The sequence below is a fragment of the Leucoraja erinacea genome, chromosome 14 (assembly GCF_028641065.1).
Source record: "Leucoraja erinacea ecotype New England chromosome 14, Leri_hhj_1, whole genome shotgun sequence".
NCBI lineage: Eukaryota > Metazoa > Chordata > Chondrichthyes > Rajiformes > Rajidae > Leucoraja > Leucoraja erinaceus.
The window spans coordinates 8,264,375-8,281,953 of NC_073390.1; the positions used below are offsets into that span (position 1 = coordinate 8,264,375).

Genomic DNA, 17,579 nt, shown 5'->3' on the forward strand with positions numbered 1-17,579 from the left:
TGCATGCTAACCAGTCAGCAGAAAGACAATACATGATTACAATCGATCCATTTACAGTGTTATAGATATGAGAAATTGGAGAAAGACAATATATGATTACATTCGATCTATTTACAGTGTATAGGCAGGAGAAATTGGGGAGAAGGCAGGAGAATGGAGTTCGGAGGGAGAGATAGATCAGCCAAGAATGAATGGCGGAGTAGACTTGATGGCCTAATTCTGTTCCTATCGCTTATGATCTTATGAAACTTTAAATAATGTATTTACTCAAATAATTGAGACATGACGTTCAAAGCATTGATCAATATTCCTGACCCCAAGTCATTGAATATAAACATCAGTGCTGGATGACGACATTATCAAAATGGATGATGATGCCACATATATAGTTGGAGGATTTTCATTTTATTAAATCTGCACCTTGGAACGTTATCCCATTAAGAATGAACTCTCTCTGGGGAGTGGAACATACAACGGATGACAGTTATTTTATTCTGCAAAAACAAAATATTTTGAATGCTGGAAACTGAAATAGGAACAGAAAATGCTAGAACTATTCAGTAGGTCAGACAGCCAGAGCTGCTCTCAGAGCAGCTTGATGAAACCACAGCTGTGTTTCTATGTCCACAGTGGCTGCCTGATGGGCTCAGCATTTCTGGTAATTAGATTAAAGATAGACACAAAATGCTCAGCGGGACAGGCAGCATCTCTGGAGAAAAGGAATGGATGACGTTTGGAAACGTCACTCATTCTTTCTCTTCAGAGATGCAGCCTGTCCCGCTGAGTTACTCCAGCACCTGCAGTTCCTTCCTACACAGGTTATTAGATTATCCTGAATCCTCCGCAACACTGCAAAATGTGTGGGAACATTTGAATCAAACAAAGCAAAATACAAGTCACCACGTAATCTGTTTAATATAACGAGCAAGGTGAATAGAGAGAAAAATTAACATCATGTCATGTTTATCCCTAGAGGGCAACATTACCTTTGTAAACCTTGACTTTCTCTAAGAATTTAGACAGGTCCGTAATCAAGTACACCATTCAGGATCATTCATCATAGCAAAACTAGCAGTACTGGAAGATGGTGATCTGTTGAAGTAAGGAAGATCTTTCAAAACAGCAACCCTGGTCTAACATCTCACTTCCTGGCTCAAGAACATCCTGGCAATTTGAAAAATGTGGCCACAATAAGCATGTGGATCACATTCTGCATTTTAGCAGAAGCCTGTTAAGTTGTGCCTTGACACATTTAACCAAGGCATCCAAGGAATGAACAAACGTCAACTAGTTCACTATTCCTCATCAAAGTATAAATCCACAAGTACAAAGCAAAAGGGCTCGCATAAGATTAAATATAATTAAATCTACAGTGACAACATACAATCTTCTCAAAACCTAACTCTAAAGATTCTCTCAAGCTTTTGTCTCAACCACCAAAATATGTGCCCCATCTCACTTACCTCTCTCCTGTTTGTATTCCCTTGCCTATTCACAATAACGTTAGAAAAAAAAGGAAAGGAACTACAGAGAATTCCCTCTGGATTACGCTATTCTTCCAATCCTGCCATTTATATTTGGCTGTCCCAGTTCTATTTATTGGTTGTCTTATTATCTCCTACACTCGTCTTGAAGTTAAAAAAAGCCTTCAGAATATCACTAATGGAACAGCTTAGATCTCCACTGCAAGACCCCACAAACCTGCACTGATTACCTATATTGTCATCTGCAATGAGTTGTGCTGACTGGAGAATAAACAATGCCTAGGGTATTAGGGATAACAATAATGACCCTCAGTTGATCGTTTACATCTAGAAGAGCAGACAGGGTCATAGTTTAACACATTAGTAAATGGAATTAACTGCTTATTGATTGCTTTCAAGACTGAACCCATCACATTCTGCCAAGTGAAAATGACTGCAGTGCATTCCAGAAAGGATCACACATGGATTTATCAAATTGTTAAATGCGCACGTTCACTGGCTGCTGAAGAACTGATCAAAAACCTGTCTGAGCTCAAAATCCATGCCACACAGAAATAGAAAAGCACTTCAGACAGTATAAAAGAGCCTCCAGACTAAAAAAAAAACCTTGCAAAGCAGCACCGATCATTCATTTTTACTGCTAATCTGCATAGTGCTTTTCCACAATTCTATTTAGCAAACCCATGCAAAAAAAATATACGGCAGTGTGATTAGTGAGCAATACGGGGAGGTGAGTACAAAACAAAAGCTTCCAAAAGCACATTTCTATACACTGGCATGACAATTTTTTTCTTTCTCATACCAACCATTCTTTGACCATTGCTATTTGGTTCCATGAGAAAAGTATAGGTCTCTAGCTACTAAATACTGGTTGAGGTTGTCTAAATTTACTGAGCTCCATATCTTTGACAGCCAGCAAACACATGGCACAGTGGTGCAGCAGTAGAGTTGCTGCATTACAGCGCCAGAGACCCGGGTTCAATACTGACTCCGGGTAGTGTCTGTATGGAGTTTGTACGTTCTCCCTGTGACCTCATGGGTTTTCTCCAGCTGCTCTGGTTTCCTCTCACATTCCAAAGACGTGCAGTTTTGTAGGTGAATTGGCTTCTGACAATAGTTCTTTGTGTGCAGGATAAAACTAGTGCATCGGTCATAGCTGGTTGACGGTGGGCAAAAGGGAGAACACTGTATCCACACTCTATTCCACACTGTATCTCTAAACCAACTAAATTTTGAACCCACCAGCGCTTGACTTGAGTTTGATCATGAAAAGAATCAGGAGATCATCAACGGCACAAGCTCATTTAACTCGCATTAAACACGATGAAGTAATCATCAATACACTGTACCGTGGTATTACAAAAACAAACAATGTACAATGGGGGCAAAAGCTGAGGACACGTGAACAGAACAGAGCTTGGACAAGCTAAACTTCCTATAGGATTCTTGTAAATCAACAGTCATTAAGACGTAAGTACACAAAAATGTTGGAGAAACTCAGCAGCAGCATCTATGAAGCGAAGGAAATAGGCAACGTTTCGGGCCGAAACCCTTCTTCAGACTGATGAGGGGTGGGGCGGGGAGAAGAAAGGAAAAAGGAGGAGGTGGAGCCAGAAGGCTGAGGGATGGGAGGAGACAGCCTGAGGGCTGAGGAAGGGGAGGAGACAGCAAGGACTAACAAAATTGGGAGAATTCAATGTTCATGCCCCCAGGATGCAGACTCCCCAAGCGGAATGAGGTGTTGTTCCTCCAATTTCCGGTTTTGCTCGCTCTGGCCATGGAGGAGACCCAGGACAGAGAGGTCGGATACGGAGTGGGAGGGGGAGTTGAAGTGCTGAGCCACTGGGAGGTCAGGTTGGTTATTGCGGACCGAGCGGAGGTGTTCGGCGAAACGATCGCCCAGCCTCCGCTTGGTCTCATTAAGACGTACTGAGATGGATGATTTCATCAAATGGTGGAACAAAAGGGCCTAATTCATCTATTGCTTTTTATAAGAAATAGAAGTAGATGATATGCCCCCTCATAACAGCTCTTCACCATGATCATGTCGATGTGAGATTTGGTACTACCTCCAATTCCCTGACGAACCATATTCCTCAATTCTTCTGTAGTATAACATTTTCAACCTTAAATGTAATGACTCAACAGCCACTGTTTTCTAGGATAGAAACATTGAAAGTTTCACAGCCCGCAGAGAAGTAGTTCTTCCTCAACTAACAAGTTACACAGAAACTAAATTCAAGTTCCAGTCTCCACAGCCTCACTACATGCATCCTGTCTTGGCCCCACTGAACCTTGTGTAAGTGAGATGATTCCTCATCCCTTGTGGCTTGAGTGTAGGTCCCATTCACTTTAAACCTTTCTCGTCAGACAATCTATTGAATCTCTTCTGAACCAGCTAATTGAAACACAAAATGCTGGAGTAACTCAGCGAGTAAGACAGCATCGGTGGAGGGAATCTCTGAGTTACTCCAGCACTGTGTTTTGGCCAAGATCACAATTTCATTTGCCTTCATAATTTCTTGCACGTTCATGCTAATTTTGTGTTTCTCGTAAGAGAAGACCTAAATTCCCTGAACTACATTGAATACTCATACCCTATTTGAATAACAAGTTTTTTTTTTTTAACTCTCCCTATTAAATAAGTAACCTCCTTTAGAGGAAAAGAATAAGAAAACATAGACTGATAAAAATCAGGTCCAAGAATTATTAAATCAGTTTTTCTTCACACAGATGTAGACTGAGTTGCTCAGTGTTTTCAATGTTTTCTGTTTATATTTCAGAAATCTAGCAACTGCAAGTTTTTTTTATTTTCATTTACTCATTAAAATGTATTTGAAATGTATTCAAACTTTCCTTGAATACATTTAAGTCAAATGTTTTTTTTTAAAGTGTTGTATTTACAATATCAAATTATTATAACCTACCCCTATGTTATTTCACGTCAATTGTATTATTTTCTTGGTAAGTTAAATATATGGCATCCGGAGATTTTAAAGAAAATACATACGTGTATTGCGCAGCGAGGGAAGCAGCTGGTCTAGCTTTGTGTGATTTGCTGTCAGCAATGAGCAACTACATCTTTGCTTTGTCCCAACATTAAGCACAAGGCATTCTACTACCTCTGAATAATCTCTTGCCCCAACTGAATCTCACACATCCCAGATGTCAAGCACATTACATCAGATGCCAGACAACTTCACAACAAACAGATTTCTTCCAACTGAGCGACCTCCTCACTCGGATTGGTCATCGTATTCTCGTGCTATATTATTGAATAAAAATTGTTTCACTTTTTAAAAATCTACTCGAGAAAGCAGATGGATATTATTTTGATTATATATTTGCAATACAAATACTGAATGGAGTAGTTTTGCAGTGACAATTTCTATGGCAACAGGCTTAATGCTGCCCTGGAGGAATCATTACAATTGCAAAGAAAGATGGAAATGATGGAGGTGGGGGTGTGTGTGGGTGTGTGGGTATGTGCGTGTGTGTGTGTGTGTATGCGTGTGAGAGAGAGTGTGTGTGTGTGTGTGTGTGTGTGTGTGTGTGTGTGTGTGTGTGTGTGTGTGTGTGTGTGTGTGTGTGTGTGTGTGTGTGTGTGTGTGTGTGTGTGTGTGCGTGTGTGCGTGTGTGTGTGTGTGTGTGTGTGTGTGTGCGCGCGTGAGAGAGTGTATGTGAGTGTAAGAATCTTGGTTGGGAAGAGAAGGGAGAATGCAAAAGATTGAGAGGGAGTTGCAGTGGAAATAGGTTAAAAACTGTTGAGAATAATGGAACTGATTTAGTGACTGATCCCTTAGCAGCAGCCCAAATAAACAGAAGGCACCTTCCAATTGTTTCCAGTGTACAGGCACCTTTAACATATCTTATTATTTATGATTGAAACAAAATCTAAATAGAAATATTACAAGCCATTGAACAGGTATACGCTTTGCAGAAAATCATAAATTAAACAAAGATATTCATCAAAAAAATGCTTTACTGTGAATAGAACTTCATAATTATGAGTAAAAAAACAGCAAATAAAAGCATGACACTTCTTAATCATAAAACGTGTTTGTCAAATAAAAAATCTGATTTGGAGTGTTAGTCTGTTTCCCTTCTGCAGAGAGCTGCAGAATTCAGTAATCCTTTGAAGAGCTGTGATGCGATCCAAAATACAAAAAAAAAATCAAAACACAGGATTTCAATCTATCTATAAAGGAACGACAACATTATAATCACTAGGCAGCCACCCAAAACATTTGTGAAATACAAATTATAAAAGACCAAGAAACACCAAATGAATCCGAGTATTATAGTCTTTGAAAGATAAACTGCAATCCGGTTGTTTTCCAGTGCTAATGCTTCAGTCCAGGAAAATTAAATGCAAGACAGATTTTTAAGCATTTCACAAGCTGGAGGACCTCATCCCAATGAGCTTGAACACGTCCTGAAGCATAAAGGGCAATCAGTGTGAAGCAAGATTGCCACATTGAAACAAGGCTCTGCATGATATGTATTGTTTGCACGGGCATGAAATACATTTAGAGTACATAGCTATACCTCCTCCTCCTCGCTCGACAGACGCTGGTATTCTGACTGGTCGCTCATTCTGGGTGATTAATTTCAGATCTCCACAATTGTATCTGCAAGATGCACTCTCAGTGAAGGAATTTAAATGTTTGAGGACCTTGCATTAAAAATACATTGCACGCTTTCCTGCTGTCCTCCACTTCTTCCTTCCCCTCTGGTCTCCTCTTCAGTGTTGCAATCTGCAAGTCCCCACAGTGTTGTGCACAGATTACAGGCAGAGCGACACGGCATAAAAATGCAAATACACATTGTATGTGTGCAACCCTCTGTCCCACACGTACAACCTCTCAAGCTGCATCAGCTGCTTTTAAACCATTCAGCTTCTGCGTTACTGGTTTAGAGATGCTGCATTAAAAACACATGATCAGTTCCTCCATCTATCCATCTTTTTGTTGCTATCTAACGCAAGGTAGATAGATGCTCACTATTCTTGATCTCTTTGCCAAAGCCCAGATTGGTTTGTTTCTTTCCTCCCATAATCCATGTGAATTAGTTGCTTCCCACCGTTCAATTCTCTACCCCAGTTTATTTTCCCAAGCTAGTGTGCATTTCTATAGCTGACTCCGTCCCTTGCCAAACAACTGTATGACTGTATTTCCATAGCCTAGGACACAGATGAACACACAAACAGCAGTACCGCTTCGTGCTGAGTACTGCCTCGCTCACAGGGAAATTGGCATGAGAAAGGGAGAGTGCTGCGGAGCAGAGGGCAAGGCATTGTAGTGAGGGCGAGAGCAGGCAAAAGAGGGGATTTCATTACACACAGTAACAACCCTTGTTTGAATAAGCTCCAGTTGAATCAAGAGGGGGGAAAAATGTAATGCTTGCAATAGGATGGGCTAAAATAGCCACTTAAAACAGTGAACACTTTTGAATACTATAGTGATGTTGTGTTCAGCTGCAGTTCCAGGAACTGATGTTTTACTGTTCCAATCCATTAATCTGGCAAAGAAAACATGGACACAAAAATCTGCTATTGCTATCTCATTGGTGCATTTTTACTTGGCATTTTACTTAATCAATAAAACAGAAATAATGATATGGTAAATAATGACTAGAGCCAGGATGTTTAGGCACTAAAAAAGTTAAATGGGCGGGAAAAAGGCATAATAAAATTACCAAAAAGGCACGAAAAAGGCATTTATTGACCAAAAAAGGTATACAAAAGCATTTATTTCCACCACCAAAATATGATAAAAAAATAATATAAAGGTATACTACACTAAATGACCAAAATTGCCTGGTTCCACATAATTACTTGAATTTTTTTCAAATTATCTGGTGGTAAAATATGCCGTCTGTCAGACAGAATATACTTCAGTTGTGAAAAACTTCATTCTACCCCAGCTGAGGTCACTGGTGCATACCCGAAACAAGCTACAGACTCTATATTCATATCGATATCTTGTGTATTACAACTACCTTTGAGAACTTTAGCTATGTTTTGTATTTCTTCAAGATCTTTGTTAGCTAAAATCACTCTCTCACATTTTCCTTGTATGTCTTTACCTACATCGCCAAGAACTTTACGAATATCATCAGTTGCTTAGTTGAAAACCTGCAAGTTATTCACTAATGTTTTGCCATGTTTCTCAAGGGAAGTGATAGCTTGTGGGAAGTTTGCAAAATTGGAAGCAATAAACACAAGATCGCGGTGGAGGGACTTTTTCTGCATGATTTCACTGACGATCCTGATTCTTCTTCTTCAAAACAGTTGACAATTTATTTCCTCTTTGCAACATTTGCAGCATAATAGAGTACAGCAGAGAGCCATGTACCCCACATAGTCAAAAAGGGCTGAGGAGGTGGCGGAATCTCGGGTGTCATTTTCTTGAACAACTGTACACTTGTCGGAGCTTTGAGGAAGATTTTCTTGACATTGGAAACTAGGTGATCGCCATTTGGACACAAGCTATGTCTGTGCTTGGCAATTCTATGAAGTCCTTGAGCTAAGCATGTCAAATGCAACATTTTGGCGAATAAAACTTTAAGTCTCAAACAGAAGTACATTCTTGTGCTTTATACCGTCTGGCCAAAGTACAGCAAGTGAAGATGTAAACAACTGAGCAATAGTTGAGCTGTTTGACTTCCCCAATACTTCCAATGTCAACAAATACTCCTTTGATGGGCTCCAGTGTACCGATGACCACATTGGCAACATATCTCCCCACAGCATTGGTTGTCTTGCCTATTGAGATCCATATTTTGTTGCATGCAACTTCATCTCTAATTTTCTGCACAACAATATTGAAGTTTCTGTCAACATAATTTTTCAGTAATGATGACTCGCTTGGTATATGTTCCTCTGTGTATTTCTCCAAAAAACCTCTGAGAGATTTGTTTTCAAATTTCCACAGTGGAATTTCAGCATCAATGAATGCCTTGCATAAATCACTCGAAAACTCAGTTTTGCGACTGGAGCCAGCAGCAAATGTAGTGAAGAGACAAGCTTGGGTATTTCGCCTGGGTAGTCTACACCCCACCGGTATCAACATTGACCTCTAATTTTAGATATCCCTTGTCTTCTCCCTCCTCCTCCTCTCCAACTTCCCAGCTCTCCTTCTAGTCCTAGTCTCTCCATCTTTTCCTTTCTTTTTCCCCCCCCCCCCCCCCCCCCCCCACATCAGTCTGAAGAAGGGTCTCAACCCGAAACATTGCCTATTCTTTCTCTCCATAGATGCTGCCTCACCCGCTGAGTTTCTCCAGTATTTTATGTCTACCTTTGATTTTTCCTGCATCTGCAGTTCTTTCGTAAATAGATTTTGGAGAAAACTAAACCAGCAGACAATGGCACGGACGAATGAACTACGGATGGTAGCGCCCCGAGTTTCGACCCGGCGGTGGAAGTTTTCTTGTTAGTTATACTATGTTAACACATTAATAATAACATTAATATTAACGTGTTAATATAGAAAAATGTCATAGTAATCACGGTACAACTAGAGAAAATAGCACAACCTTTTAGCAAAATGTCAAAAAAAGGCTGATTTAGAGACTATCTTGAAAAAGGCATTATCTCGGTGAAATTATCAAAAAAGGCATGAAAAGGCACATGGAATTCATGGCAAAATCATGGCTCTAATAATGACAATGGGACTTTTGTTTTACTCATTTAACAATCCAACACATTGGCATCATAGGTTTTGGGTGAATAAAACATACATATTTTCATTAGGGCAGCCCAGACCATCACACCAAGCAACCTCCTTTGTCATTTAAACCTCACGTTGCCTCGGCAAGTTCACCAGCATAATCAAGGACGAGTCTCACCTCCTCTTCTCCCCTCAGGCAAGAGGCATCGATTTTACATTAATTTCATTCAACCAGTCAAATCAAGTGCAAAAACACCATTAACAAAATAAAATATAGTCAAAAGTAATTAATCCAGTTCATGAAGAATCCTGTGCAATCTGTATCCAAGCTCCTAGTACAGATATGTGCAATAATCACAATTTTTTAGTTGAATCTGAAATTGAGTCTGTCTTCCTCATCATACTTCTACTGAAACAGCTGCCTTGTGTAAGGAGCTTTGACAGGCTGTGACCATTGAGATTTAATTCTGGGTTTTATGCCAACAGAAATACAGAGTCCCTGTAGGCAACCAGCAGCAAAGTGCATTTTCAGGAACTTTCTGGAGTTTAACAGGGAAACTCAGTCAGATATTAAACACAACAGTAAAAATGTCTTAGATAGACGCAAAATGCTGGAGTAACTCAGCAGGACAGGCAGCATCTCTGCAGAGATGGAATGGGTGATGTTTCGGATCGAGAAGAAGTGTCGTGACCCGAAACCTCACCCTTTCCTTCTCTCCAGAGATGACGCCTGACCCGATGACTTACTCCAGCATCTTGTGTCTGTCTTCGGTGTAAACCAGCATCTGCACTTCCTTCCTGGACTTATGATTAATGTAAAAATTTCATAGGCTCAATGAAAAAAATAATCAATGTCCATCGTCCTGATGAAACTATAACTATAGATTAAGCCATACATTCTAATTGGTCAGTGTTGTGAATCCAGCAGACATATTTTTTACATTATACTAGACCAAGTGGGACCTGTTGAGCCCCGTTCCCCCGACGCAATATTGCACCACTCACCCGTTCCCCCAACGGAACCCATTCCCCCACTCACCCATAGCCCCTAAATGTGCAGGCGTGGCTCATTTCCCCTCATCCCCCAGCACTCCCTCCCCCTCCTCTTTACCCTCCCTTTTCTTTCCTCTCTTCTCTCTCTCCTTACAGCAATGTACCAAATCTCTCATTGCACTGGGTGCTCTGTCATTTGGTAACATTGTAACAGGCAGGGCAAGTTTTAAAGTGAAAAGTTTGATTTTTTTAAATGAAAAAATATTTTTTTGTAAGTTTAAAATGTGAATAATGTAAAATATAACAATATATCGATCTGAATGGAACGCTGCTGTATTTTTTAAAACGGACTTTAAAAAAATGTAAATTAGATCCCATTGTGATGTAATTGTGGGGTGGGACACTACTGGGCAGTTTATGCAAATGAGATCCCATTGTGACGTCATATCCTGCTAACTGCCAGTGGCGATGGAAGAGATTTCAGTCAAATTGAGGTTTCGTAAAGTTTCCTTCGCTCCATAGATGCTGCTGCACTTGCTGTGTTTCTCCAGCAATTTTGTGTACCTGAGGTTTTGTAAAGTTTAAAATGTGAATAACGTTAAACATACCATCAATGTGAACGAAACCCGATACACCACACACCAGGACAAAGGTGAGTAAGGTGGTTAACAAATTGTAGCACTATCGTGTACCATTTTGGCGTAGTTCCGGGAGCACAGTTCGGACAGACAGACATAATAACAAACAAGAAGAGAGTTTTAGTAATGTATATACTAGACCAAGTGGGGCCAATGGGGTCCCGTTCCCCCAATGCAATATTCCACCACTCACACATATGCCCCAACTGCGCAGGCGTGGTTCATTTCCCCTCATCCTCCAGCACTCCCTCCCCCTCCTCTTCACCCTCCCTCCTCTTCACCTTCCCTCTTCTTTCTCCTCTCTCTCTCCTTAGAACAATGTAACAAATCTCTCATTGCACTGGGTGTTCTGTCATTTGGTAACATTGTAACAGGCCAGGCAAGTTTTAAAGTGAAAAGTTTGATTTTTTAAAGTGAAAAGGTAATTTCTTTAAAGTTTAAAATGTGAATAACTTGTAAATTATTACATCAATCTGAATGGAACGCTGGTGTGTTTTTTAATACGGACTGTTTTTTAATGTAAATGAGATCCCATTGTGACATCGTTGTGTGGTGGGACACTGCTGATGGGCAGTTTATGTAAATGAGATCCCATTGTGATGTCATACCCTGCTAACTGCCAGTAGAGATGGAAGAGATTTTAGTCAAATTTTTGTAAAGTTTAAAATGTAAATAATTTGTAAAATATACCATCAATCTGAACTAAACTTGATACACCACACACCAGGATAATGGCGAGTAAGGTGGGCCAAAAATTGTAGCGCTTTCGTGTACCGTTTTGGCGTACAGGAGCACAGCTCAGACAGACATAATAACAAACAAGATGAGTGTTTTAGTTATATTATACATATTACTAAAACAGATCTTTGTTTGTTATTATAATAGCTAATGTGTGTGTATATATGTGTATATATGTGTATATATATATATATATATGTATGTGTATATATATATATATATACATATGTATATATATATATGTGTATATATATATATGTGTATATATATATATATATATATATATGTATATATGTATATAAATACACATATACATATATATAGATATATATATATATCCCTAAGGGTGTGCTGCTAATTATGCAGGTCTGGTGATTAACATACACCAATGGCTTATTTCAGTGCATTTCAAATTATATTTAGATTGTGCCAGCAGCAGGGCATTGTTTACAAAATTAAAAATAGGTTGGTGTCAAGGGGCTTCTTAAAAAACTCAGTCGTCCATAACGTTCAGTGCAATAAAATCTTAATATCCCAGGAGTCGTGGAGACAGTTATGTATAAAATATTGAGAAAATTACCAGTTCCATGTTAAAATCCATTCCATTTTAACTTAACTCATAGAAGCTCAATTTAAAAAATATTTTTAGTACTACAATTCACAAATCCACTTTTATCTATAAAATACTTCCAAGGTTGATTGTAGGGATATGGACAGGAACTTGCAATAAGCTTGGCTTTATGCATGCATAGCAAGAATGCTGAGAAGGCACAGTCATTTTTTGGAATATTTGCTCTTATGATCAAAGTGAATAAGAATCAATGCTTCAAACTACTTGCCCTCTATAGCTTTGAATGCTGAAGTCAACCTTAGGAGTACCTTCAGCAACAGACTGGTTCCAGCAAGATGCAGTACAGAACGTTACAGGAGATCCTTCTTCCCTGTGACTATCAAACTGTACAACTCCTCCCCCTTCTGTCGTGGGGTAGACCGAGACTGACTCCCCTCCCCTCTTCCCTCCCCAATCATTGTACATCCCCGATCCTTTCCACTCGTCACTTTAATTTCATGTTTCATGTATTTTGTGTTTTATGACTGTTGGCAAATCAATTTCCCTCCTGGGATAAATAAAGTTCTATCGTATCGTAGTATCTCAATGCTTTATTCTTCAGTTCTTATACATGTTCAGAATGCAATAAATCACACTGCAAAATGAGGAGATCATTACAGATTCCATTATAGTTAGCATCAATTGTCATTCAAGAGCCCGTCAATTTTAGGATGTTGCAATTCATAAATTGCTCAAAGAAAAACAATAAAATGAGTATTGAGAGATTGATTTGCACCTACAGCACTAATTTAATTTAAAATTCAAAGAATCTATAGTTACTCCTTTAAATGACCTATGATTGATTTTTCAAATTCATAGTTTAACAATATAACAGTGTACATTTACTGATAGCACATAATCTTGTAGTTACAAAGAGATCCCTGGGGAAGGGGAAGAGAAGGTTGATGGGGCAGAAGACGGGAACTGTACCAGTTGAGAAACATGTGAACAACCTGTTCCGCCATTCAATTAAATCATGGTTAATTTGTAAACATTTATCGGCATTCAGAACAATCGCCTGACACCCTTTCAGAAAGCTGTCATTCTTAGCCACTGTAAAATCTTGATCAACTGGACCAATGGGCTGAGGAATGGCAAAATGGAGTTTAATCCAGATAAATGCGAGGTGTTGCATTTTGGCAAGGCAAACAAAAGCAGCACCTACAATGTAAACGGTCGTGCCCAGGGAGTGTGGCAGAACAGAGAGACATGGAGGTGGAGTTACATGGCTCTAAAATAGTGGCGACACAAGTAATAATAATAATAATAAATTTTATTTATGGGCGCCTTTCAAGAGTCTCAAGGACACCTTACAAAAATTTAGCAGGTAGAGGAAAAACATGTAAGGGGAATGAAATAAATAGTAGAGACATGACTAGTACACAAAGTAAAGACAGAATTCAATTCAAAACACAATGTGAGGCAATTAATGCACAGATGAAAAGGGAGGGGGACGTGGGGCTAAGGATAGGCAGAGGTGAAGAGATGGGTCTTGAGGCGGGACTGGAAGATGGTGAGGGACACGGAATTGTGGATCAGTTGGGGGAGGGAGTTCCAGAGCCTGGGAGCTGCCCTGGAGAAGGCTCTGTCCCCAAAACTGCAGAGGTTGGATTTGTGGATGGAGAGGAGACCGGCTGATGTGGATCTGAGGGACCGTGAGGGTTGGTAGGGAGGGAGAGAGGAGGTCAGTGAGATATGGGGGGGCCAGATGGTGGAGGGCTTTGTAGGTGAGGACCAGGATTTTGTAGGTGATCCAGTGGGAGATGGGAAGCCAGTGAAGTTGTTTGAGGACTGGAGTGATGTGATGCCAGGATTTGGTGTGGGTGATGAGTCGGGCTGCTGCGTTCTGGACCAGTTGGAGTCGGTTGATGTAGGTGGAGCTGATGCCAAGGAGAAGTGAGTTGCAATAGTCCAGTCGGGAGGAGATGAAGGCATGGATGAGTCTTTCAGCAGCGGGAGGTGTGAGAGAGGGTCTGAGTTTGGCGATGTTGCGGAGATGAAAGAAGGAGGTTTTAATGACATGGCAGATGTGAGGCTCAAGGGAGAGGGTGGAATCAAAGATCACGCCAAGGTTGCGGGCCTGGGGAGATGGTGTCGAGATAGTGGTGCCGTCGATGGTGAGAGTGGGGTTCTGTCTTATCGCTGTTGAGTTTGAGGAATCTATGTTGCATCCAAGTAGACAGGATGGTGAAGAATTCATTTGGCATGTTGGCTTTCATCAGTCCATTACTGAATACAGGAGTCAAGACATCATGTAAGACGGTACACTAGGTGATAAAGTCACAGTTAGCCTACTGTGTACAGTTCTAGTCTCCCTACTATAGGAAGGAGATCATCACACTGGAAAGGGTGCAAAAAAGACTTACAAAGATATTATCAGGTAGTTATAAGAAAGGTCCAGGTAGGCTTGAACTTTTTTTCTCTAGAATGCAGGAGATGCTGTAGAGGCTTATAAAATGATGAGGGACAGGGTAGGGGAGTCTAAAACTAGAGGGCATAGGTTTAAAGTGAGAAGGGAAAGATTTAAAAGGGTTCTAAAGGGCAACTTTGTCCCTCACATAGAAGGTCTTGCTTTTAAGGAATGAGCTGCTGGAGGAAATAGTTGAGATGGATACAACAAAAAGATACTTGAACAAGTAAGTGGATGGGAAAGGTTGGAGCGACATGTCCAAAGATAAGTCCTTTGACAAGCTTGAAAGTATGGATAAGTTGGGTTGAAGGGCCTGTTTCCATGCTGTATAGCTCTAGGATTATGACAGCAACAAAATAATTGACTATTTATTTTGTAATATAACTGAAAATATACTGGATATGCACAGTGGGTCAGACATTATTTTCTATTGCATCAGCTTCCAGTCAGTAGATCATCCAACAGTTAAGAGTGGTTAATTGCCATATGTACCAATATGCATCTATGAAATCCTCCACCAATTTCGGCACCTTGAGTTTAGCTTAACCACGTAACACATCTTCCCCTCTCTGTTAGACATTTCAATGCGATCCTGTACTCAGAGATACACTCACTTAATCAACCTTATACACGACCCTTTCTCTTCCAATTGAGCCTCATGTGAAGTATACAACATCAGCAGTTTTACCTCTTCCCTTCCCGCTAACTAGAATCACAAAGTTTATAAAGTGCTGGAGTAACTCGTGGGTCAGGTAACTCTGGAGAACATGGAGCGTTACGTTTTGGGTCTTCAGACTGATCGTGGTGAGGAGGGGGGGGGGTGGGGTGGAAGCTGGAAGAGAGGTGGGGCCAGGACGAAGCCTAGCATGCGATATGTGGATCTAAGTGAGGGTTTGATGGGTAGATGGTTCATCAAAGGCCAGAGGTGAATAGACCAGAGGTGTGAGACAAAAAGGCTAGAAGGGGCGTGAATTGTAAAGCCAGAGAAAGGACTATAAATGAAAGGGGTCAAGGGGAGGGGGAAGAGAAAGAGGAAAAATGTGTGCAGATCCAGGTGGGACACAGCCAAGAGAGCAGGTGGGGGGGGGGTCTATTAGTTGGTTTGTTACCTAAATGTGGAAAATTACATTCATACCTTTCAGCTGTAAGCTACCCAACTGGGATACGAGGGGCTGTTCCTCACTCTGGAAGCCCAGGACAGAAATGTCAGTATGGCAATGGGTGGAAAGTTAAAATAGTTAGCAACCAGGAGATCCAACATGCCTTTGTGGACCTAGTGCAAGTTTTCTGCGAAACCGTCACCTAGTCTACACTTGGTCTCGCCGATGTCGAGGAGCCCATATCGGGAACACGAAATGGGGTAGATGAGGTTAGAGAGAGATGTGAACCTCTGTCTCACCTAGAAGGACTGCTGGAGTCCCTGGATGGATGTGTGGGAGGGGGTGTAGTAACAGGTGTCTCTTCTCCTGCAGTTGCACGGGAAAGTACCTGGGGCGTTGTTTGGTGGGAAAGGATGTGATCCAAGGGATTGCGGAGGAAACAGTCTCTGCGGAACGCAGTGTGGATGGGGAATGCATGACTAATGGTAGGGTCACATAGAAGGTGACAGAAAAGTTGGAGAATGAGATGTTGGATGTGGAGGCTGGTGGGGTGAAAGACAAGGACAAGGACCTCTTGTTCCATCTGCCGAGAGGAGCAGTAAGACCAGATGTATGGGACACAGAGGAGATGCGGGTGAGGGATCCATCTATGACAGCAAGGAGGAAACCACATTTGCTGAAGAAAGAGGACATCTCGGATGCCCTAGAATGGAAAGCTTCATCTTGGGAGCAGAAGCAGCAGAGACGGAGAAGTTGAGATTAGACGATAGCTTCTTTGGAAGCGGCAGGGTGGGAGGAGGTGTAGTCCAGATGACTGTTATCTGGACTACATCTCTATCCAGGGATCTCAGAAGTCCTCCCAGGTGAGATGTGCAGCTCCTCTAACCTCGTCTACTGCATTCGGTGTTCCCGATGTGGCTTCCTTTACATTAGCGAGACCATGCCTAGACTTGGCGACTGTTTCACCAAACATTTGTACTTGATCGCAAGGCGTGCCAGATCTCCCAATTGCGAGCCATTTTAATTGCCCCTCCCATTTCCATACTGGCCTTTCAGTCCCGGGCCTTCACCACTACCAATGAAGCCACACAAAAAACTTCAGGAACAGCACCTCATATTCCACTTTGAGTAGCTTACAACCTAACGGTATGAATGTTGAAGTTTCCATTTTCAGGTAACTAACCTACTAACAACCTGCCCGTTTTTCCCTGTCTCCCACCTGGATTTGCACTCGTGTTTCCCCTGCCACTTCCATCGCCCCCTCCCCATTCCTCTGGTTTCACAATTCCAACATATTCTATCCTTACCTCACACGTTTTGTCTCTTATATCTCTGGCCTCTGTCCACCCATCTACCTAACGAATAAAGCCGGACTTTGTCTTCCCCCGCCTCTCTTCCCCCTCACACCGCTCCCTCCCCCCCCCCCCCCCGCCTCGCCACAATCAATCTAAAGCAAGAGAAGAGCCCAATCTGAAACATCACCTCTCCATGTTCTCCAGAGATGCTGCTTGATTAGCTGGGTTACTCCAGCAATGTGTGTCAGTTTTTCTAAACCAGCCTCTGCAGTTTGTTATGTCTCTCAACGCTTACAATTTGAGTAAACGTGCCATTCCTAACACAATTTATTTTATCCTGAGGATATTAGGAAACTGCACTGCAAAGACGTTGTCCCCGACTTATCTGTCATTAATTCTCGGTTCCAGTTTCACATTCTATCCTTCCACCCTCAGCCTTCAAGACAAGGAACAGGATGTCACCTTTGGAAAAGGCATATTACAGCCTTTGGTCTCAACATGGAATTCAACAAAGCAGCATCTGCAGTTCCTTCTTACACAACTGAAATTTAATGATTGTACTGCTCACACTAGCACCTACTTTAACATCTTCCTTTATTTAATTTCATATTACTTGTGCCATTTACCTTGCACTATCGTTC

The 17,579-nt window shown here is 41.2% G+C and overlaps 1 protein-coding gene across 3 annotated transcripts in view; it reads right to left on the reverse strand.

The window, feature by feature from the left end:
- Window positions 1-17,579, reverse strand: part of tnk2b (tyrosine kinase, non-receptor, 2b) — a 227,609-nt gene that overhangs the window by 137,703 nt on the left and 72,327 nt on the right. The window contains exon 1 of one of the 3 annotated variants that reach the window (XM_055645532.1): window positions 6,033-6,342. The exons of the other annotated variants lie outside the window; for them this stretch is intronic. Coding sequence (XP_055501507.1) covers window positions 6,033-6,080 — 48 coding nt within the window. The 5' untranslated portion in view covers window positions 6,081-6,342. Of the gene's footprint in view, window positions 1-6,032; window positions 6,343-17,579 lie in introns of those variants that run through there. 3 annotated transcript variants of the gene reach the window in all.